The following is a 24863-nucleotide window of genomic DNA, read 5'->3' on the forward strand; positions in this document are numbered from 1 at the left end:
AATTAACAAGCTAATTCCCTCCTGGGCAGAAATTGAACAATATTATTAAAGACTCTCTTGCCTATTCGTAATAGTCATTGTTTTCATCTGAACAGTGTTACTACAATCTCTGATGTGAAACTTGTTTGATATTGATTTAGTTTTATCAGTTATGCTTAATAATTTTGTTATATGCATGATGAATTTAAAAAATATACATTCCCAAACACTTACATACATGTATATCTTTTCAACTCAACTTGTCTGTACCATGTTCAAGGCAGTTAATATATGAGACATTGTACTAGATACTCTCTGATGGACAAAGATGAATAACACAGTATGTACCTTCAGGAGCTCACAGGACACGTATAGAGTAAGCTAAGGCAGTCTGTGGCAAATATCATGAAAGAAATCCAAAGACTTTCTTTTAGAGGAGGAAGAGATTATGAACAAAGGCCTCTGAATGCTCAAACTTGGTGAGAAAGTGGTAGTCAAGGCCTTGAAGAGTGGAACTTCCACAGGTAGATCTAGGGGAAGAATGTTTCAGACCAGAAAACAGCAAGTGTCCATACAGCAATTGAGGATGGGGAGGTGGAAGACTCAGCTGGCACAATGGATAAGAGAAACACCATGGTGGGCTTGAAACACTAGGTCGGCTATGCAAATTTCTCTTGGTAAGCAGTAGTTTTTTTGTTTTTTTTGTTTGTTTGTTTCTGCATTTTAGGTTTTGGGGTACATGTGAAGAACATGTAAGATTGTTGCATAGGTACACCCATGGCAGTGTGATTTGCTGCCGTCTTCCCCTTCACCTATATCTGGCATTTCTCCCCATGCTCTCTCTCCCCATTCCCCACCCACCACTGTCCCTCCCCTATTTCCCCGCAACAGACCCCAGTGTGTGATGCTTCCCTGCCTGTATCCATGTGTTCTCGTTGTTCAACACCTGCCTATGAGTGAGAACATGCAGTGTTTGATTTTCTGTTCTTGTGTCAGTTTGCTGAGAATGATGGTTTCCAGGTTCATCCATATTCCTACAAAGGACACGAACTCATCGTTTTTTATGGCTGCATAGTATTCCATGGTGTATATGTGCCACATTTTCCCTTTCCAGTCTATCATCAATGAGCATTTGGGTTGGATCCAGTTTACACAGCTATTGTAAACTGTGCCGCAATGAACATTCATGTGCATGTGTCCTTACAGTAGAACGATTTATAATCCTTTTGATATATACCCAGTAATGGGATTGCTGGGTCAAATGGAATTTCTAGTTCCAGGTCCTTGAGGAATCGCCACCCTGTCTTCCACAATGGTTGAACTAATTTACACTCCCACCAACAGTGTAAAAGTGTTCCGATTTCTCCACATCCTCTCCAGCATCTGTTGTCTCGATTTTTTAATGATTGCCATTGTAACTGGCGTGAGATGGTATCTCAATGCAGTTTTGATTTGCATTTCTGTAATGACCAGTGATGATGAGCATTTTTTGATATGTTTGTTGGCCTCATGTATGTCTTCTTTTGTAAAGTGTCTGTTCATATCCTTTGCCCACTTTTGAATGGGCTTGTTTGTTTTTTTCTTGTAAATCTGTTTTAGTTCTTTGTAAATTCTGGATATCAGCCCTTTGTCAAATGGGTAGACTGCAAAAGTTTTTTCCCATTCTGTTGGTTGCCGATTCACTCTAATGACTGTTTCTTTTGTTATGCAGAAGCTGTGGAGTTTGATTAGGTCCCATTTGTCTATTTTGGCTTTTGTTGCCAATGCTTTTGGTGTTTTGGTCATGAAGTCCTTGCCTATGCCTATGTCATGAATGGTTTTGCCTAGATTTTCTTCTAGGGTTTTTATGGTGTTACGTCTTATGTTTAAGTCTTTAATCCGTCTGGAGTTAAATTTTAGTGTAACGTGTCAGGAAGGGGTCCAGTTTCTGCTTTCTGCCCATGGCTAGCCAGTTTTCCCAACACCATTTATTAAACAGGGAATCCTTTCCCTATTGCTTGTTTTTGTCAGGTTTGTCAAAGATTGGATGGTTGTAGATGTGTGGCATTGCCTCCGAGACCTCTGTTCTGTTCCATTGGTCTATGTCTCTGTTTTGGTACCAGTACCATGCTGTTTTGATTACTGTAGCCTTGTAGTATAGTTTGAAGTCCGGTAGTGTGATGCCTCCCACTTTGTTCTTTTTGCTTAGAATTGACTTGGCTATGTGGGCTCTCTTTTGGTTCCATATGAAGTTTTAGGTGGTTTTTTTCCAATTCTGTGAAGAAGGTCATTGGTAGCTTGAGGGGGCTAGCATTGAATCTGTAAATTACTTTGGGCAGTATGGCCATTTTCACGATACTGATTCTTCCTAACCATGAACATGGAGTGTTTCTCCATCTCTTTGTGTCCTTTCTTATTTCATTTAGCAGTGGTTTGTAGTTCTCCTTGAAGAGGTCCTTTACGTTCCTTGTTAGTTATATCCCTAGGTATTTTATTCTCTTTGTAGCAATTGTGAATGGCAGTTTGTTCTTGATTTGGCTCTCTTTAAATCTGTTATTGGTGTATAGGAATGGTAAGCAGTAGTTTTAAAGCAAGGAACGGCTTGGGCAAATTAGTTGACAAATGAAGAATAAATTACGGTAGAAAGGCAAGTTGCTTGTCACGTTGGGCCAGTTAGATAATTACAGAGAAAAGTAATGATACCTTAAGAGGCAAATGTACAAAAGCAAAGATGCCTAGGGGCTGGTGCATTATATCGAGTGTTAGAATATGGAAGTACAATATGTGGAATTTGGCAACTAGGTTTTCTCGGAGAGGTTTAGTAAGGAGGAAGATTATAAAAGATGGCTCCAAATTTTAAATTGAGCATTTTAGAAAATGGGAATCTATTAACTAAAGGGTGAATATAGGAGCAAAAGAAGATTTTTAAGAGGAAAATGATGGATCCAGTATAATCCTGCTGATTTGGAGTTGCACATAGATCATTCTTAGGGGGTTGTTTCCTAAGCAGCTGAGATTAACCTACAGCACCATTTTATTTTCATCCCACAGATACTTTTACCCCCATAACCGCATCATGTGCATGGCAGTTCAGATGAGAGAGAAATTTGAGATACCTACTTTTAATGTGTTAATGTACAGTTTCGTATAGAATGATGTTTCAAGATGTTACAGCTGACCTATAAGTTGGCAACTCCTATTTTTTTCTAATCCAATTTTAAGGTAGTGCACATGAAAAATATGATATCAAACGTTTCACTTTATATACATCTTATTTCTTATTATTACATTTTTATGAGAAATAAAACATTGTGACTTAGCTATGTGTTTATAATTTTTGTTCCTTTGTTATCTCTGTGTCACAGGGTCAAATAATGTGAAAAGCTTGGTCCTGAACAACTGAGTTTAAATTTATTGCAAGTCATATTATCTCTCCATGAAGATGTGTTTTGTGTTTATGCCCATGAAGTGTTGTATGGCAAGTCTTAGTCTTTCAAGTCATTTTCACTGCCTTATCTCACACTTCCATTTCCAGTGCCTTTAAAAATTATTATTACCTGCAGGCTGACTAAATGTTACAGATAGTCTCTCTGGATATTGGTACCAGAAGGACTGGAGTTGAGCTCAACATTTAACAAAGATATTGCAGAAAGCTTTGTATTCATGAAAACCTAGTTACATTATTTAACTTATATAAAAAAAAGTTACGTATGTTTATACTTTAGTGAAATACTTTTTTAGGCCTGTTCTTCTGCAAACATTATGTTACTTACATTGCATTCTTCATATGTTCCTCTGACCAACCTGGAAGGGTAGAAACTGTCTCTGCCCGCCTCCCTCATCTCTACTTTTACAGATTAGGAAATAGGCTTAGAAAGTTTATGGCAGGATAATCCCAGTACTTTGGGAGGCCGAGGTGGATGGGTCACCTGAGGTCAGGAGTTTGAGACCAGCCTTGCCAACATGGTGGAACCCCATCTCTACAAAAACACAAAAATTAGCTGGGCGTGGTGGTGGGTGCCTGTAATCCCAGCTACTTGGGAGGCTGAAGTGAGATAATTGCTTGAACCCAGGACACGGAGGTTGCAGTGAGCTGAGATCATGCCTTTGCACTCCCACCTGGGCAACAAGAGTGAAACTCCATCTCACAAGAAAGAAAGAAAGGTTACGGCAAGACTTAGTGGAGCCAGGTCTGGAATTTAGGTTTCCTGATTCCAAATGCTGTTTTCTTTTAATGGTACTTTGACCAGTAGTAAAATTAGAATGGCTCATCTGCCACATAAAATGCTAAACTATGTGTTCCTTCTTAGAATTCCACTCGAGGCTACTAGATGACCCTCCAAAGTTTCTAAATTGGCTGACTTGCAGCCGTTTGTGTCGTTTCCTTACGTGTCATTTCCATGTGTGTGCTTGAGTGTGTGCGTGTGCGTGTGTATAGATAGAGGTCTGTATCTGTAGGAGTCTTGATGAGTACCCTTATAGCAGAAAGCACCTGCATTTGGATCTGCTGAGAGTCTAGCTTCTTGCATTTTTTTATGTGACCTTCATTGAAGGAAGAATGGGAAACCTGCCTCACTGCTTACACTATTGAATTTTACCAGCTGCCTTTTATGGATTTTAAATAGAGATGGTTTTGTGATTTTTCTTTCTTTTTAAAATCTGCTGTCTGTAGAAAATGGGCTAGCAGACTATACCAGCTTTAAGAAATAGAACCTGTCTTAGCTGAAAACCAGAACCATTTTGTGCATTTTTATTGTGAAAAATACCAAAGCAATTTAAAAGAAGGCCCACATTTGAAAATCTATCTAAAATCTCTTTCTGGGGACTTGACGTATCTGGTATGATGATGTAGGCATCTGTCTTTACACTCTAGCTTTATTAACTTGTTAATATTGGGTTGGTATTCCTTTTGTGGAATCGGCTGTAAGTGTTCAGCATCTTATATTTTTCTGTTTCTTTAACAGAACAGGGAGATGTGTGGAAAGGACTCTTCCCTCCTCAGTCCATGTGTGCTGAGAGAAGGAACCAGTTAATCTCCAAGGTCATCTGCTAACACTTCATAGTGCTTCTCTTTCGTGTGTCATACCACTCACAGATGTCTGCTGTGTACTAAATACTCAGTGTGTATGAGGAGAGAGAACACACCCAATTTACAGTCTCTGGTCTCTAGTCCTGGGAAATCTCAGCCTCTTGGGCTTTCTATATGTAGTTATCTGGCAGACATTGACTAAACTTTTGCTCTTCACAAGAAGACTCTGAGCTAGGCCTTGGGTATAAAGACACATAAGACCCCCTCCCTTGTGTCTTACCAAGTGAGGGAGAAGCGTATATAAATAAATAACCGTAAAGTGTGTCAAGTCCCTATTAGATGTCAAGTGGCAGGATGGACAGGGGTGTTATGGGACGGCACAGGGGCATCCTACAGACCCCACTAGACTGCTCTCCCTGGCCTGTTCTCTCTTTGATTTTCCAGATACCCGTCTTTCTTCTTGTGCCCCCACTAATCTAACCTGGTGATGAGGAAGATAAGGATAAATGTTTAATGTGGTTGTGTGTCCATTTCGAGTTTCCCCTAGATGTCACCTGTGCAATTTTCCAAGCTTTTATGAGAAAGTGAATTGAATGATAATACCATCTGTTTGAATATGGAAGTGAGACACAGGGTCACAGCAGGGCCTCCTCTACATAATCTGTAGTGGTGCAGAAATGGTGAAAAAGAAATAAGGTTGGTCTGTGTGATACTTAGACTTAATAGAGAGGGAGACACTTTATTGCTCTGAAAGCCTTTCCTTCCAAGGGCATTTGAAACCAGCCCTTGTTTCCAATCTGGTGGAGTTGCTGAACCCTGAAGGTTTAATCCTTATTACTGATAAGGGAAAAAAAATGTGACTTATCACTCCAATCTCTGCAGAGATGTAAGGAAAAACCATTTCTCAGAACATGATTACCCGTTACTTGACAGGTTTTTGGTTTGCCCATTTATTTAGGTGTTTGAATAAGTAAACTCTGTCGAGGGGGGGTTGAGTATTATTTACTTTATAAATGTGATAGTTCCTTTTTGAAGTGATCCTGCTCTTGCCCCTTTCCTCTACCATTCAAACAGAGTTTAAATATTTGCCAGTGCAGATGTTTGATTTTTATCTTAGCTCTTTCTTTGTTTAACTTTATTCTCTTGGGTGGTTAAGTGGAAGATAAGGAGGTTCTTGTTTAATTCTTTTCAACTGGTGTTGCTCAAATATTTGGAGAGCAGATGCTTCCCAGAAAGAATGAGCAGGAACCTGGTTGAATAGAGGTGAAGAGATATGTCTCCATGTCATATCACAGTAAACTAGACACTGTTAGGCTGTTACTAGGGCCCAGGGGCCTAGAAGGCCTGGGTGTTTCTCAGTGTCCAGAACCTCCCTTCAGCAGCTCCTGCAGCTCCTGTGAAGGGTTTTTGCAGCCTTTGTTTTCCAGGAAAATGTCTGCTGTTCTGAAGACAAAGCTTGGTAATTCAGTGGCACTTGCAGCAAAGGCCTGCTTGTAGTGTGAACTCCATCGGAAGCCTCTCAGCATTTCTTCCATACCCACTTCTGATCTGATACCAAGTTTTGCTTTCAGAAGAAAGGGTATTTTTTTAACCTTTTGCATTTATGTCAGCATTTTAGCAGTGATTAAAAACAAGCAAACAAGTAAAGAATATTCCCTACCCTATTAGCTATCATTACATTGGCTTTGTGTGTAGACTTGATGATCCATTTCCACAGGGATTTGCTTTTTAATCATTACCTTAAAAATGTTTCCATGAACAGCTTCACATTTCACCACTGCCGTTGGAACTGACACTGTGGGTGTGACTTTTGTGTGCTATGTGATAAATCAGGCAGACTTCTCTGGAAATATTGAGAAAAACCCAGGTTTCTGAGGCAAATCACCTTCCCTAGGAAATTTAAACAAAGACCAAGAAAGGAAGTAAACCCAACTGGTGTTTATGTGTGTTGGGGGTTGTGGGGGTCCTTTATATCTTTCTAAACTGAGACTCCACTGAAAAGTTGATTTACACTGTGAATCGAGGCTGAATGAAATCCAATTGGAACTCACTTGAATACTGTTTTGATGTAAGATTCAAAGCTTCTGCAAATTTATTTTATCTTCTACATTTGCTGATCTCCTGCTTGTAAATCCTGTTGAAGGAGAATAAAAATGACTGCAGCCTGATGGGAATTAAATGTCTGAAGTTCAAAGCAGTTTGCACATCAGAGCAAACGTCAATCAAATGAACATCTTGCAAGCCAGGCAGGGAGTGAATTTCTCCATGGGGAAGAGATCAAAGTGGGAGTCACAGTTCTGTTTTCTCCCTCGGGATGCAGTTTCGATCAGTTGTTCATGAAAGTAAATCCAGAAGGAAGTTTTTTTTTTTTTTTTTAACTTACCAGGGTAGGAGAGATGGTGTTATTTCTCTTGAAACTGAATTTCAGGCATGGTTTTATCTTATGAAAATGAGTATAGAATGCAGTTATAATCCAATATCTCCTTTTTTATAGTCAGGGTCTAAAGCAGATTTAGATCAGATTTTTCTATTGTCATTGCTAACTTGTAAAAAGCATGAGGAATGAAGCAAACCAAATCTCTTAAGTTGAGTTGCCCACTCATTTTATATGAAAATCTATGATTTTACTAGTTCTTGGCCTTCCCATAAACCAGGAATTATAATGTGACTGGCAGCTCACATACTCTTTAATGAAAAATCTTTTAGGTAACCCCTAAGAATAACTGACATGTTTTTATAAAATGTCTTAAGTATGAGCTTTATATTTCTCACTTTCTCTAAATCAGGGCAGATAGCCTGTTTCTTTTTATAAGTCACTTTTCTCAAAGGCACATGGGCATAAAATGCATTTCTGTCTTTGGCAAAGTGACTCTCCCTCTGGAGACCAGAGGTAGCTAATGTAACGAGGATGGCTGAGCATGTTTTACTCTTGTGTGTGGAGTCCAGAGTCCAGAGAAAGCAGCAGGCGTTAGTGTGTGAGTGAAGGGTAGAAACATAAGCACTCTTCACTTTTGCTTCCAGTGGTTACTTCTGCTAACCTAGCCAGTCCACCAGCCCTGTATCTCTTCAGCCCCTATTGACACCTCCTTTCTCATCTGACTGGCACATCAGTGATAGTAAGAAAAGCAGCAGAGTGCAGATGATTTCTAGGCTTTTCATGCTAACTTGACTGGCGAGTGAACGCTGCACAGCTGAAATTCAGCACATGTCAGAGAACTCAAGGCAGTTGAGACTCTTGTGAAATATAGTAGGTGTTCAACGAATATTATAAAATAAAATACTGAGAGCTTTCTGGTGACTTAACTCTCTGCCCTTTCTCTTTACTCAGTCAACCAGTAAGAATTTATGGAATGCCCCACCTTCCAGCAATTGTGCTATACATGAGAGAGAAGTATAAATCCTCTAGTAACCTACAGTCCCATTAGGGGAAGCTAAAATTTCTCAAGTGCATAAAAGGTTTTAGAGAGAATTGAGAATTCAAGAGCTACGTGATAGGGTTTAGTCAAATAGGGGTTCCAAGATAAAATATTTTGGCATTTCACCCCCATATAATACACATTTATTTGGTATGGGGGAAGGCAAAATGAGTAAGATAATTTGTTCATTGTTTATAACAAATCTCATTTTTACATTTTATCGATGATATGGTCTGAATGTTTGTCTTCTCTCTCCCAAATATGTATGTTGGAAACTAATCACTAACATGATCATATTAGGAGGAGGGGTCTTTGGGAAATTATTTTATCATGAAGGCAGAGCCCCCATGGATGGCATTAGTGCCCTTACAAAAGAGGTCCCAGAGAGCTGCCTTGCCCCTGTCAGTGAGGACACAGTGAAAAGGCCACATCTATGAACCAGAAAGTGGCCTCTCACCAGACACTAAATCTGCCAGTACCTTAATGATGAACTTCCCATGTGGTTTGTCTGTGGAAAGGAGTTGAGTGATGGGTTCAAGTATCTTGTAGGTCCCTGATTTGCTATGTGATCTTTGGGGTCATTTTTCTCAACTGTGAAATGGGTAGGAGAAAGGCTTCGTTACTTGGACAGCAAAATCCAGAAGTGAGCTGCAGGCGTACTTCATTTCTCACTCCAAACCTATGAGAAATGAATTTCTGTTGTTCGTGAACCACCTAGTTTATAGTCCAAATGGACTAAGACAATTGGTTAATGTTTTATTGGTATCTTTTTTTAAAAAAATCTGTATCTAACAGATAGGGCTGTGATATGATGTTATTTGATTTCAAAACAAGAGAAATAGGAAGAAGACACAGACATATAGTTAAGAAGCAGAATGGCACTAGTCAGCTTGGAGGAGGAAGGACTCATCATAGACCAGTACTAGGGAGAAATTTGGAAGAGGAAGAAGAGTTGAGCTGGGCTTTGGAGAGTGGGTAGAATGAACACTGGAAAGCATCACAATCGGGGTCAAACAGGAAAAGCACATAGGGAGGGGCAAGTTAGGTTAGAAGTGTAGGATAGGAGAAGGTGGAAAGAGAAGGTCAGGTGGATTAGTGATGATAAGTACCACATCGTGAAAATGTTTTATGACCCACAAATGTTTGTCAACCACCTACTTTTGTTAATGAGTCGCTGTCATTTTTATTATTAATAAAAACATTTTCTTTAATGCTCTTGGAGATGATCTTTTCAGCAAAGGAATTAAAACAACTTATAATAATACTTCCCTGATGTCCCTGGTCCTACTTAGCCAGCTTGCATTTCACAAAGGTCCAGAAAAATCTATGTATCCTCAGCACTGTACTTCATCCCTGTCAAGGGGTGAGGCTGAAAGCAAGGTGCTGTCTGTGGAGACTTCATCCAGGCAGACAAGGGCTCTCTCCAGGTTTATACATTTCCTGGGAAGATTTGTCAGTAACTGTCTTGAGTTGTCTATTTCAGCAAGTTCTTCTTTCTGTATCATTTATGCAGAATGGTATATGGTTTGTCTCTGGAAAGGAGAGGAGTGATGGGTTCAAGTCTCTCTTAAGTCCCCGACTTGCTATGTGATCTTTGGTGTCATTTTTCTCAACTGTAAAATAGATAGGAGAAAGGGTTCAAAACTTGGACAGCAAATTCCAGATGTGAGCTGCAGACATACCTCAGAACTAATGTATTCTCTTGATCTAAGTCAAATCAGAAGACCCTGTGTCTTCAGTCTCTTTGAGGTATTCAGGGAAGTAGCTGTGCTCATGAGAAAGCCATTCCTCTGCTTTATTTCTAAAAGAATCTGCATAGCATGATTGGAGGGCACTTTTCATTCCTCCAGAGCCCGTGAAAGTCAGATTCCTTGGCCTTACCCCAGGCTCACTAAGTCAGAGTCTCTAACGGTGTGTCCCAGGAATCTGCATTCCAACATTCATCCTAGGTGGTTCTGAAGTATATAGACTTTCAGTATAGGAACCATTCAACTGAGTCATGGTCCTCACTTGCTAAGATTTCTTAGAGCCTTCAGGGGAGCCCAGAACAGGATTAAGCACCCTGGATGGCATGGATGGTCATGAAAGACCAGTTAATATGAGCACTTAACTTATGATCAGAATAATGCTAAGCAATGTATGCAATGGTGAACAAAATCAATAAGACATGGTCCTACCTTCATGGCACTCTTGTCTATTTATGGAACCTGATCCATAAAACACATGAATAGAACTGTAAATTCAAAATTATGGCACATGCCTGGACAGAATATGGAGGCATTTGACATGGACTTGGGAAGTCGTCACAATCAGGAAAGGCCTTTCTGAGGAAGGGATATGTGAACAGAGACCTGAAGGATTACTAGGCAAATAATCAGGAGAACCTACTAGTCTTCCATTGTCCAATATGGTATCCACTCTTCAGTGACTATTTACAAATTAAGATGAAATAAAATAGAAAATTTAGTGACTCTGTTATGCTAGCCACATTTCAAATGCTCAGTAGCCACATGTGTCTACCATGTTGGGCAGTGCAAAAATAATACATTTTCATCATTCCAGAGACTTCTCTTGGACTTCCATGGTCTAGACCAGGAGTGGTGAAACAGGTCTGGAATACCACCTGTTTTTGAAAATTAAGTCTTATTGGAACACAGCCATATTCAATCTTTTATGTATTTTCAATAGCTGCTTTCACACTACAGTGACAGAGTAGTTGCAACAGTCTTTATGGCCCACAAAGCCTAAACTGTTATCTGTCCTTTTATAAAAACATCTGGGAGGCAATACACTTAGTGTGGCTAGCTATAACATAGAAAGAAGTGAGGTTATAGTGTTAGTGCCTTGCCAGCATGGACACAGCAGCTGCTGCTGTATTAATCTCTTCTCTTCCCTCCATCTGTGGCTTCTGAGGCCGCAGTCTTCTCATCTAGACAAACTGGAGCAGGTTCAAGGAAGGGCAGCCACATTGGTGAAGCAACTCTGCCCTTTGGGGCACAGTTGACATTGTTGGTGTAACTCTGCACTAGGTTACAGCCTGGACTAACGGTATCCTATAATTCACTTATTTCCTTCTTTGAGATGATATGAAATAACTGTTTTTAGTTATTGCTACTAACACCAGTATGCCATGTGAAAACCCAGTCCCCTTGCTTGTACAATCAGTTCCATGTAATAGTTCTTATGTGTTCTGAGATGTGATCAAGAGATAATTAAACTTCATGCCAGTTGTCAAATGGATATTGCTTTTTAGGAATGTTCCTCCTAGCCTAGAGATTCGCTACCTGGGTTCGTGGAGTTTCATTAGTGGCTCCTGATGTTTACATTTTAAACACAAATTTTTAAAAATCTCATTTCAAGTTGCATTTACTTGGGGATTTCTTAGAAACTTTATGAGTCCCCTCAGGATCTGAAATCCTAAATAGTTTACTTAGAAGTTCAAGATCTTTTGCTTTGTTACTTCTGGATAAAAATACTCTTAGTGACTATATATAAATAAACTGGTATGTTTTCCTATTATATTCTTTCAGATTGTTGGTTGCTGTAGCAATGGATCATTAATTCCGTTAATATTGATCAGCTACTAGCTAGAATAATAGTGTTGTAGTACTAGCATTACACTACCACTGGAAATCAAAAGACTTTTGCCTTGTTTGTATGACCACCTAACAGGTACAAGCTATGTGTCATGTACTATAAGAGGAACTTCCATACATTACTTTTAATTTTTTGATGGCTTTGGAAAATAAGTTTTATCATTTTTTTTTCGGATAAGAAAACTGAGGTCCAGAAAAATTGAATAATCTTTCTAATAGTGACAGAGCAGGGTTTCAAAACTAGACCATTCCTACTCTACACCCATTCTTTATCCTTCACCACTGTCTATTTTTGTACTTGGTCATTGATTTTCAAATAGGATAATTTAAAGAATTCTGTTTACATCAGAACTCCTGTGTGATTTTTTTTTTTTTTTTTTTGAAGCTCCACTTTGGATTTTGTCATCTATTTTCTATATGATTTTATCAATAGTACTGACTTCAGTTCATTGGAGAAAAGTTGATTTGAAGAATGGTTGTTTGTTTTTATCTTAGAACTGAATTTGATTTCTAAAACCTTCTGGATACAGGTGTTCCCCCCACATCCTCACACACATACAGTTCTGAAATGATTTTTTTGAGTATTTAAATCTAAATCACAATTGTACTGTTTATGGGCTAACCTATTCTGTACACAGTGTAAACCATTATTTTTGTTGGTTTCTCTGGACTGAATGAGTATTGCTAATTCTCTTCTATTGTTTCAGATTCGATGGGAACTTTAATACCAATGTGTCTAGAACAATTAGTTGTGATCGACTTTCTACTACTGTTAACAGCCGGGCCTTCAACCCAGGACGAGACTTAAATTCAGGTCAGTAATCTGTTGGTTTTATAAAGATAAACTGTATTCTACCACATTCAAGTTGAATAAATATATTGCTTAAAATATTTTTCTTTCATTTTTGAAGAGAAGTATTATATACTTAAAATTGGCTATTTCTTTCTGGAAAGTTAACCCTCAAAAGAGGGTTAACATCAAGCTTACATCTTTTTTTTTTTTTTTTTTTTTTTTTTTTTTTTTTTTTTTTGAGGAGGAGTTTCGCTCTTGTTACCCAGGCTGGAGTGCAATGGCGCAATCTTGGCTCACCGCAACCTCCGCCTCCTGGGTTCAGGCAATTCTCCTGCCTCAGCCTCCTGAGTAGCTGGGATTACAGGCACGTGCCACCATGCCCAGCTAATTTTTTGTATTTTTAGTAGAGACACGGTTTCACCATGTTGACCAGGATGGTCTCGATCTCTTGACCTCGTGATCCACCTGCCTCGGCCTCCCAAAGTGCTGGGATTACAGGCTTGAGCCACCGCGCCCGGCCCAAGCTTACATCTTAAACTTCTACTAGATAGCTACATATGGCACCTGCCAATTACCTTTCTAGGCTTTTCAGTCTATTACCTCATTTATCACAAGTTTTACTAAAATAACTCACGTTATTTTAAAGGCTATATTAGAGACTCAGTTATCTTTGCAATAGGAGGTATTGGATTTTCTTTGCTTCCCCTAGTTACAATTTTTAATCTATTTTGGGATTTTTTAATCCTGTGAGAGCTTTTCTACTAATAAACTTAGGGCCATAATACTATGTACCAAGGCTGAACTTTCTTCCTACTCTCATTGGAACTCAGCTGTAGGCCGTGGTAAGAACTACTGGGTACTTGTATTTGTATAGATACCAATAGCTACAGAGTGATACAGTATTTCCACTTTCTTGCCCTAGAGTTACACTCCATATTTCTCTTTCTTTTTCTCCTATGTACTCTTGTTGACTGATACACCTCAGTACCTGGAGGCTTCATTGTTTAAGAGCTGGAAGGAACTTTAGAAATAATACCATCTCCAGTCCTCAGATTTTACCAAGAAAAACAATCTAAAGCATAGGAACCTCCTAAGACTTTCCTTATTGCTGGAAAAACAAAGCATCCTTAAATATAAAGAACCATACTTCCCAAATTCCAGGTCTCTTGTAGACATATAAAGCCCAAAAGGAAGTCAGAGGACCAGAATATTTACTTTTAGGGCCCCAGTAGGTCTCAGTTTGGGGCAGATACTGTATGTAGTCTTTGGGAATTGTCTACACAAATCATGTTATCTATTAGGTCTAAAAAGAATAAGCTGTAAGTTTTATGTTTCTTAGGCATAATAAAACTATAGCTGCTAGATAAATGATCCAATCTAAATCTGCTAGGCATATCTTTTTTTTACCAGTCAGATCATCTGGAAGCCTCTGTAGCAGGTGAGGTTTACTACTAGAAGGGAAGCTAAATGAGAATAGTTTTCATTACAAAAATAACAAAAGAAGGCAGACAAGGGCATGGAATGGGCAGATAAATTAATGGGGAGGATTCCACAACTGGCACAGGATGCAAAGTTGGAACTTGAGTCTCTAGGTTTCCAAATTTAGTTTTTTCCCTAAAACATTCCCAGGTACACGAGAGATGTCGCTGGGTCTGAGGACTTGAGGTTGAAATAACAATCTCTGAATAGGGTCAGATGTGAGCGGTCCAGAAATACATACTGTAATCCAACATTGTATGTAGTTAAATTTTTTACAACTCATGGTAATTCGTGGGATTTTTTTGTTTTTGTTTTTGTGTTTTTTGAGACAGAGTCCTGTTCTGTCACCCAGGCTGGAGTGCAGTGGTGCAATCTCGGCTCACTGTAATCTCTGCTTCCTGGGTTCAAGCCATTCTCCTGCCTCAGCCTCCCGAGTAGCTGGGATTACAGGCACCCACCACCTGCCCCACTAATTTTTGTATTTTTAGTAGGGATAAAGTTTCACCATGTTGGCCAGGCTAGTCTCAAACTCCTGACGTTAGGTGATCCCACCCACCTCAGCCTCCCAAAGTGCTGGGATTACAGGCATGAGCCATGGCGCCTGGCACAGATTTAAGAATTCATGTGCATTTATATGAGAATTAATATTTAAAAATTATTGTGTATTTATATAAAATCTAGGTGGATCACACATGAATGTTGTTATCTTTTAATGATGAAACAGTGGGATGTTTTTACTTCCTTATTAATTTTCTTAATTTTAAATTAAGCATTTGTTATTTTTATAATTGGGAAAAAATAAAACAAGAAGGAATTATGGACTACTTTCAAATGCATTTTCACTCCTTTCTAGTAGACAGTACCTTCCTTAACACATTTCCGATAATAAATCCTAAGTCTGGTGTTGAGGTTCTAGAAGCTCCATTACCCTCCTGGCTGTGTGACTGGGACAATAAGAAAGGGCAGAATGAGGGTGGGGTGTGCTCACTTGGGATCCAGAATAAGGGTCCCCTGTGAGAACCAGTCACCTCAGTCGGCCAGACCTTAGAGCATCTGGAAGCTGTGGCAGCCAGGGCCTCATCCTCATTGCCTTATTTTTCATCTATTCATTATTTCTGATAAAGAGCATGTTGTCGATATCTAGCTTCATTGTTAGAAGTAGTGTTACTTTTTCTTAGTGAATGCACAGGCCATTCTTCCAGGTTATGGAAGAGGCCATTCTTTAGCTTTTGCTCTGAATGAGTCAGAAAGCCATTGGGGAAGTTCACCCAAGGGAATCTGGTAGAATGACCTCTCTAGTATATGGCCATAACTGGGAAGAATGGCCTCCTACGTATGAAGTGGAAGGATTAAGTACAACTAGAAGTCATTTGACAAATATTATTAAATGCCTTCTGCATAGTAAATGCTTTTTTTTGTTATAGGTCAGGAGCTGTAAAACTCTCTCTCACACACACACACACACACACATACAGCATATAGTCTGGGAGCCAGGGGCTGAGAGACACAGAAACAAGTGACATGTTAGAAGATGATGGATGCTATCAAGGAAAAGTAAAGCAGAGATGAGACATAGGGAATACTGTTGGCTGGTGGGGGAAAGAGGAGATGACTTACTGTTTCATCTAAGGGCTCCTGGGTAAGATCTGAATAAGTGGGATTGTAAACTGTGAGTTTATCTGGAGGCAGCTGTAAGCTATGAGTTTATCTGGAGGTAGCATATCCTGGACAAAGGCCTTTAATTGGGTGACTGGTGTGCTTGGAAACTGCAAGAAGACCACTGTAACTGTGGTGGTGTGAAAGAGTGGGGAGCAGTTAGGCCAGAGAGGCAGTAGGGGGCCAGGACGCCAAGAGCCTTATTTTACTGGCCATTATAAGGATGAATGAGATAGAAAGCCATCACGTGGTGGGAGAGTTACACAAGGAAGTGACGTGATTTGACTTAGGTTAAACGGTTTACTGGCCACTGAGCCGAGACTAGGGTGGACAAGGCAAAGGTGGAAGTAGAGGAAGACAATTTAGAAAGTTACTCCAAAATCGAGGCAGCAGATGATGGTAGCGTTAATAAGGCAGTGACAGTGGAGGTGGTGAGAAGCGGTTGAATTCTAAATATGTTTTGAACGTAGAATCAATAGGATTTTCTGGTTCGTTGTATGGTGGGGCAGGATGGGGGACTGGGTGTGTGAGAGTAAGAGAGGAGGCCAGAAGGACTTCTAAGATCCTTGAACTTACAAGGAGAAGTACAGAGTTGTCATTTACTGTGACGGGGAATGCTGGGAGAAGAGCAGGTTTGTGTGGGAGGCAAGTTATTAAAAGTTACGTTTGAGATGCTCATTGGATATCTCAGTAGAAGGGCCTCATAAGCAGTTGAATGTACAAGTCTGCAGTCCAGGGAATGGCCAAGGCTAGAGGGTCATTGTGTGTAGGTAGTACTAAAATTATGAGGCTTATTTAGATCTTTAGCAAGTGACCATGGGTAGAAAAGAAAAAGGCTCCAGGGACTGAGTCTTGGGGTGCTTTACTGCTGAGGTGACACTGAGATGAAGAGGAAGCAGGGAAGGGAGCTGAGAAGGGCAGTCAGGCAGGTAAAAAGAAGATCAGGAAGGCTGTCCCCCTGAAGCCAAGTGTTGGAAGAAAGAGGGAGAAATCAACTTCGTCACCTAATCCCTGTATGCTGAGGGTCTAGAAAACCTGCCATACGATTTAGCAATGTAGAGGCTATGGGTGAGCTTATCAAGGGTTGTTTGGTAGAATAGTAGCATAGAATGATGCTACTATTCTCTACTATTCTCCGCCATTCCTAGAGGGTTCAAGCTCTGGAGAATGGAGGAGAAAATAAGGACTAGAACTCCTGAGGTTTGCTCAAAGGAAAGTTGGAAGGCCAGATGAGATCAAGAAGATAGTTTTTAATTGAGAGAAATTATACCCAGTTTATGTGCCAAAGGTCAATCCAGTAGAGATTGACATAGGAGCAAGGGGAGAAGATTGCTAGAGCTTTTTGCTTGATGAGGTAGGAGATGGTGCATCACTAGCAGAGGACCTAGAAGCTTAGAGAGTTCATTCATAGCAAGAAAAGGAAAGGAAGAGTACATGGATGGAGATGCTCATTTGATGATGGATGTGAACTTGGGGACACTCCCTTCTTTGTGATTCTGTTTTTTCAGAGAATTAGAAAATAAGGTCATCAGCTGAGAGTAAGGACCAGGGAATAATAAGCATTTAAGACCTATTGGTGGTACTAAGATTACCTCCTATTACTGAGGTTTAGAGTGAAACTCAGTGCACAAATAATCCCAACAAAATGCTGATGTATTTCAGTGTGTGTTTGTTAAGGAAGAGAGTTCAGATAGATTGAAAACTCAGAGGGTGGGAAAGAAGAGTGTGGAGAGGGCAGAGGTTAGTAGAATATAAAGACCAGATCTTGAATTTTTATGTTTCTTTGAGGATGTCTCAAGTATAACCTACTACATAACAAGAGTTGTTTTCAGCACAGGTGACACAGCTAGGTTTACAAGCAGATTTTGGCAATATTCAGGTGTTTTAAAACTGGCTTGCTTTTGAAATTTTGTGACATTCTACTAGGCAGTGGCTACATCCCAAAGTCCACATACTTGAGCAGTTATTTGTAATATGAGAGGAGTGGGATATGGTGAAAGTTGACCTCAGAGTTCTCCTTTTTCCTCCTGTACAGCTCATGCCCCTTTTCAGAGCAGAATTAATGTACTTCATAGGTTATCACATGTCTGATATTTACATCCGTAAGATGTCCAGCCTTAGGCTCTTTCAGACTGTGTATAATTCATCAATGGGCCCCTAATTGATAACACAGTTTCAGATTGCCTCTCAGACTAGCTGGAAGCAGACTCACATAAATTATAAACCATTCTTAGCTTCATTTATCCAAAACTAGGTCATGTGTCCATTCATCCAACACACATGTGTATTCTTCTTCTTAAAACCATCCCTGCCAGATTCCTACTTTCTAAATTGACTCCTTGTCCCTGAGTCTATTCAAATAACTAAAGTTTGACAGTGCATGTGTTATATTATGGTTCTGGTAATGTTTTGCTCAGGTTCTTTCCTGCTTTTATCCCTACTTTCTCACTCTCTCTCTCTTTTTTTTCTTTTAAATTCCTGCTGAGCTATTTTCTTGTGCATGGCCTGATCCCTAAAGAGAGTTTATTTGAAGAGTCCAAGAGAAGTTGCCTCTTGCTCTCTTGAGTTATGCAATTGAGGTGAGAGTGAAGTAGGAGTTAGTCTTTCTCACTGAAAGAAAAAGCCTCTGGACTTTCTTTATTGCGTTTGATTTTAAAGAGCATTTGAAGTTGCAAACTTCGATCTTGGTAACGTTGCAGTCTTCATTGAGAAACGGAATTCACGGGGTGTAAGGGGCATTTATAAGTCACATTACAGAGGTAAATGCTGTAGGATAGGATGAACAGGTGGGCCTTAGAGGCTGTAGACTGTTCAGCTAATTTTGGTGGCTTCATTTCCTCCTATGAATGATAATGAGTAACTATGTATTATAGGTTTTTCTCTTTAAAATACCAAGAAAATTACCTATTAAATACGCATTAGAAAAATTTTCCTGGTAATAATGCAATGAAGAGGCCATGTTCTACCTAAAATAAAGAAGAAAAATCAACCAAGCTAGAAATTTCTCATTCCTTTTTATGCCCAGTTGCTCCAGCTTCATGATTGCATTAGTGTCATGAAAGATGCAATTATTTATATAACATTTAAAAACTGTTTAGTCACTGAGAAATCTAGTTTTTTGAGCTTATAGGATTCAGTTTATATTTAATGTATATGTGTGTATACTTATGTATGTGCACTCACAGAATTAAGGAACTAAACAAACAAGGTCCCTTTGTTTACCTGATTTCCCCTTCAAACTCTATCCTGTACTGCAAGCTGTATCAAAGTTTGGTCTTTCTTATAGTTTCTCGTAACCCTATTACACTGACTTCAGAAGATTTTGTTGGCCATATACTGGCATATGTACATATATAGACAAAATATATATATATACACACACACACACACACACACACACTTATACTATATATCATAATGATATAGCCTTTTTTTAACTTAGCAAATATATCCTGAACATTTTTTCCATAAAATAAGATTTTATGTGGTAAAATCTTATTGCATAGATTTACCACAATGTTCTGAAAAAAATAGATTGTATAGACCTTAATTTATTTAAGCTCCCACATTTAGACATACTGTGGAAATATGAGGAAGCAGGAGAGGGAGCTGATAAGGGCAGTCAGGCAGGTAGAAAGAGAACCAAGAGGGCTGTCTCCCTGAAGCCAAGCAAAGAAAGTGTTTCAACAAAGAGGGAGAAATCACCTTTGTCACGTAGTCCCTGTATGCTGAGGATCTAGAAAGACCAGCCATATGATTTAGCAACATAGAGGCTATGGGTGAGCTTGTCAAGCATTGTTTGGTGGAATAGTAGCCTAGAATGAAAGGCTGATCCTAGAGGGTTCAAGCTCTGGAGAACGGAGGGGAGGAGTCAGAGAAAATAAGGACTTTAGCTGCTGAGATTTGCTCAAAGGAGTTGGAAGGCTAGATTTTATGCAGTAAAATCTTATTCATAGATATGCCACAATGTTCTGAAAAATAGATTGTATAGACCTTAATTTGTTTATTTAAACTCCCACATTTAGACATATTGTGGAACTATGAGGAAGCAAGAAAGGGAGCCGAGCAGGGCAGACAGAGGACCAAGGGGGCTGTCTCCCAGAAGCTGAGTGAGCAGCACTGCTAATAAAGACATATTCTCATGCTGCTAATAAAGATACACCTCAGACTAGGGATTTATAAGGGAAAGAGATTTAATTGACTCACAGTTTAGCATGGCTGGGAAGGCCTCAGGAAACTTACAACCATGGTGAAAGGAGAAGCAAACAAGTCTTTATTCACATGGCAGCAGCAAGGAGAAGTGCAGAGTGAGGCAGAAAGGAAAAGCCCCTTATAAAACAATCAAATCTCCTGAGAACTCACTCACTATCACAAGAGCAGCATGAAGGTAACCACCCTCATGATTCGGTTACTTCCTACTGGGTCCCTCCCATGACACATGGGGATTATGGGAACTACAGTTCAAGATGACATTTGGGTGAGGACATAGCCAAACCATTTCATTCTGCCCCAGCCCCTCCTAAATCTAATGTCCTCACAATTCAAAGCACAATCATGCCCTTCTAAGAGTTCCCCAAAGTCTTAACTCATTCCAGGATTAACTCAAAAGTCTAAGTCCAAAGTCTCATCTGAGACAAAGCAAGTCCCTTCCATCTACAAGCCTGTAAAATCAAAAGCAAGTTAGTTACTTCCTAGATACAGTGGGGGTACAGGCGTTGGTTAAATTGACCTCTTACAAATGGGAGAAATTGGCCAAAACAGAGGGACTACAGGCCCCATGGAAGTCCAAAATCCAATAGGACAGTCATTAAACAAGTTCCAAAATGATCTCCTTTGACTCCATGTCTCACATCCAGGGCATGCTGATACAAGCGGTGGGCTCCCGTGACCTTGGGCGGCTTCACTCCTGTGGCTTTGCAGGATAAGCCCGCCTCCTGGCTGCTTTCACAGGCTAGCCTTGAGTGTGGCTTTCCCAAGTGCATGGTACAAGCTATCAGTGGATCTACCATTCTGGGGTCTGGAGGATGGTGGCCCTCTTCTCATTACTCCACTAGGCAGTGCCCCAGTGGGGACTCTGTGTGGGGGCTCCCATCCCACATATTCCTTCCACACTGCCCTAGCAGAGGTTCTCCATGAGGTCCCTGCCCCTACAGCATACTTCTGTCTGGACATCCAGATGTTTCCATACATCCTCTGAAATCTAGGCATAGTCTCCCAAACCTCAGCTCTTGTTGCCTGCACACCCACAGGCCCAATACCACATGGAACCTACCAAGGCTTGGGGCTTGCACCCTCTAAAGCAATGGCCTGAGCTGCACCTTGGTCCCTTTTAGCCATGGCTGGAACTTGAGTGGCTGGAACACAGGGCACCACATCTTGAGGCTGCACAGAGCAGTGGGGGCCCTGGGCCTGGCCCAAGAAGCCATTTATTACTCCTAGGCCTCTGGGCCTGTGATGGGAGGAGCTGCTCTGAAGGTCTCTAACATGCCCTGGAGACATTTTCCTCATTGTCTTGGAGATTAACATTCAGTTCCTTGTTACTTAGGCAAATTTCTGCAGCTGCCTTAAATTTCTCCCCAGGAAATGGGTTTTTCTTTTCTACCACATGGTCAGGCTGCACATTCTCCAGACTTTTATGCTCTGCTTACCTTTTAAAAGTAAATTCCAGGTTCAGATAATCTCTTTGTTCATACATACAAACATACAATTTTAGAAACAGCCAGGTCAACTCTTGAATGCATTGTTGCTTTAAAATTTCTTCGCCAGATACCCTAAATCATCTCTCTCAAGTTGAAAGTTTCACAGATTGCTAGGGCAGAAGCAAAATGCTGCTAGTCTTTGTTAAAGCATGGCAAGAGTGGCCTTTGCTCCAGTTCCCAATAAGTTCCTCATCCACATGTGAGACCACCTCAGCCTGGACCTCATTGTCCATATCACTGTCAGCATATTGGTTCAAGCCATTCAACAAGTCTCTTGCAAGTTCCAGACTTTCCCTCATCTTCCTGTTTTCTTCAGAGTCTTTCAAACTGTTCCAACCTCTGCTGGTTACCCAGTCTCAAAGTCACTTCCACATTCTCAGGTATCTTTATAGCAATGCCTGACTACCTCAGCGCCCGTTTTCTGTATTAGTTTGTTATCACACTGCTATAAAGATACTACCTGAGACTGGGGACTGTGTGAAGAAAAGAGGCTTAATTAACTCACAGTTCCACATGGCTGTGGAGGCCTCAGGAAACTTGTAATCATGTTGGAAGGCAAAGGGCAAGCAAGGCATGGCTTACATGGCAGCAGGAGTGGCAGCGGGGGAAACTGCCAAATACTTTTAATGAATCAGATTTAGTGAGATCTTAATATCATGAGAATAGTATGGGGGAAACTGTCCCACGATCCAATTACCTCATGGCAGGTTTCTCCCTAACACGTGAAGATTATAATTCAAGATGAGGTTTGGGTGGGGACACAGAGTCAAACCATACCATGAACTATAAAAGTATAAATCAAATGAAAGTTATTATATTATCTTAATACAAAGCATCTCTATAATAGAAGTTTTTTTCATAAGAGTCTATATATCAATACCATTTTTGTATGCATTTGCCTTCTCTGTCATACTATGAGATCACAGAAGCATTTATCTATTTTTATATCCTCATGGTTACATCTCTTTCTGTCTTCACTGTATAGGTGCTTATATAATGTTGATTGATTTGAATCAAGCTTGGTGGTCACTTACCTCCTTGTTACTAACTTTTATAATGTGTATGTAAGGAAAATACCTAGGTCATCGAAGGATAAGTCTAGGCAGTAGTATATAGAACAATACTCAGATGTTTTCAGGGAAAATGAGTTATATGCATTTGTTTGTTTGGCTTTCTGCTTAGAATTAATTATCTTCCTTTTTGTGAAAAAACCTAGAGGCATCTGTTTACAGCATGTTTTACTGAATAGTTTAAGCCCACTACGGAGCCCTGCTGCTTAAAAAAAAAAAAAAAAAAAAAAAGATTTCTCTCTAAATTTTACTACCCATTGACAATGCACCTGGTCACCCAAGAGCTCTGATGGAGATGTACAAGGAGATTAATGTTGTTTTCATGCCTGCTAACACAATGTCCATTCTGCAGCCTATGGATCAAGGAGTGATTTTTACTTTCATGTCTAATTATTTAAGAAATACATTTCATAAGGCTATAGCTATCATAGATAGTGATTCCTCTGATGGATCAGGGCAAAATAAATTAAAACCTTCTGGAAATGATTCACCTTTCTAGGAACATTTGGGATTCATGGAAGGTCAAAATATCAACATTAAAAGGAGTTTGGAAGAAGTCGATTCTAACCTTCATGGATGACTCTGAGGGAGCAAGAGTTCAGTGGAGGAAGTCACTGCAAATGTGTTAGAAATATCAGGAAAACTAGAATTAGAAGAAGAGCCTAAAGAAGTGTCTCAATTGGTACAATCTCATTATAAAACTTAGACAGATGAGGAGTTGCCTGTTATGAATGAGTAAAGAAAATAGTTTCTAGAGATGGAATGTACTAGTGAAGATGCTGTGAACATTGTTGAAATAACAAAAAGGGATTTAGAATGTTGGATGAATTTAGTCGATGAAACAGCAGCAGGGTTTGAGAGGATTGGCTCCAGTTTTTTAAAGGAGTTCTACTATAGGTAAAATGCTGTCATATAACATCACATGCTACAGAGAAATCTTTTGTGAAAGGAAGTCAGTCTATGTAGCAAACTTTATTATTGTCTTATTTTAAGAAATTCCCACAGCTACCCCAACCTTCAGCTACCACCTGATCAGTTGGCAGCCACCAACATCAAGGCAAGACCGTCCACCAGCAAGAAGACTATAGTTTGCTGAAGGCTTAAATGATCATTGGCATTTTTTAGTAATAAAATATTTTGTAATTAAGGTACGACTATTTTTAAGACATCAGGCTATTGCATACTTAACAGACTATAGTATAGTACAAAAATAACTTTTATATGCACTGGGAAACCAAAAACTTCTTGTGACTCACTTTATTGCTTTACTTACTTTGTTGCAGGGTTCTAGAAATGAGCTGCACTATCTCCAAGGTATGGCTATGTGTTTAAAATGCAGGATACCATTGCTTCATAGAAGGATTTCAAGTAACTCCTCTATAATTTTACTTGACTAGTTTGTAGTAGTTGGCATGTAAGCCTCTTTTTTGAAACTCTCTTATCCTTTGGCTTCTATAAAATTATTTTCTGCTATTTATCCTCTTATGTCTTTGCTTAATCCTTATTGTTTTTCTTCTGGGGCTCATTATTGTTTATTCTGTTGCTCAGAGTAGATGTCCCCACATATCCTCTCTTACCATCCTCACCTCAATAATCGTTATCTTCCTGAATGTTCTAAGTTTAACCAGCTTCCCAGCTCCTGCCAGACGCTGGTGAATTCACAGTCTCTAGCTCCAGACCTGATTGATTTCTGAGTTTACTTACTGAATAACCAACTTCAGGACACACATCTCTCTGTGATTGTCCTGTAGGTACTGCAAAACAAACTTTCCTCTGAGTTTGCTTCACAGTCTGGGTTCCCTGTCATAATCAGTATTGTCTTCGTTCTGGTTACACTGAGAATTTTTGCCTCAGCATTTTCCACTCAGTACTTCTCTAGGTTTTATTCATTTTGACCTAACTCACATCATTGTCCAAGTGAGAGTGTGAATAAATGAGTGAATATTTGTCAAGTATTGACTAAGTACTAGACCCCTGGCTGGGCATCTCCCTGTGCATTGTTCCCGTTGGATAGACACCTGGCTGAGCATCTGCCTGTGGGTTGTTCTTGTTTTGTCTAGACACCTGGCTGGGCATCTGCCTGTGAGTTTCTCTTCTCCCTTGGTCTAGACACCCTGCTGGGCATCTGCCTATGGATTGCTTTTTTTGCTTGGTCTAGACACCTGGT

At 39.9% G+C, this 24863-nt stretch overlaps 1 protein-coding gene across 1 annotated transcript in view; it reads left to right on the plus strand.

Annotated features, from left to right (window-relative positions):
* The window catches only part of CACHD1 (cache domain containing 1), a 226434-nt gene that overhangs the window by 120732 nt on the left and 80839 nt on the right, over positions 1–24863 (plus strand). Inside the window, exon 4 of the mRNA XM_003921472.4 lies at positions 12707–12813. Within this exon, the coding sequence (XP_003921521.2) occupies positions 12707–12813 (107 nt within the window). The remainder of the gene's footprint in view (positions 1–12706; positions 12814–24863) is intronic.

This window comes from Saimiri boliviensis, chromosome 11, assembly GCF_048565385.1.
Source record: "Saimiri boliviensis isolate mSaiBol1 chromosome 11, mSaiBol1.pri, whole genome shotgun sequence".
NCBI lineage: Eukaryota > Metazoa > Chordata > Mammalia > Primates > Cebidae > Saimiri > Saimiri boliviensis.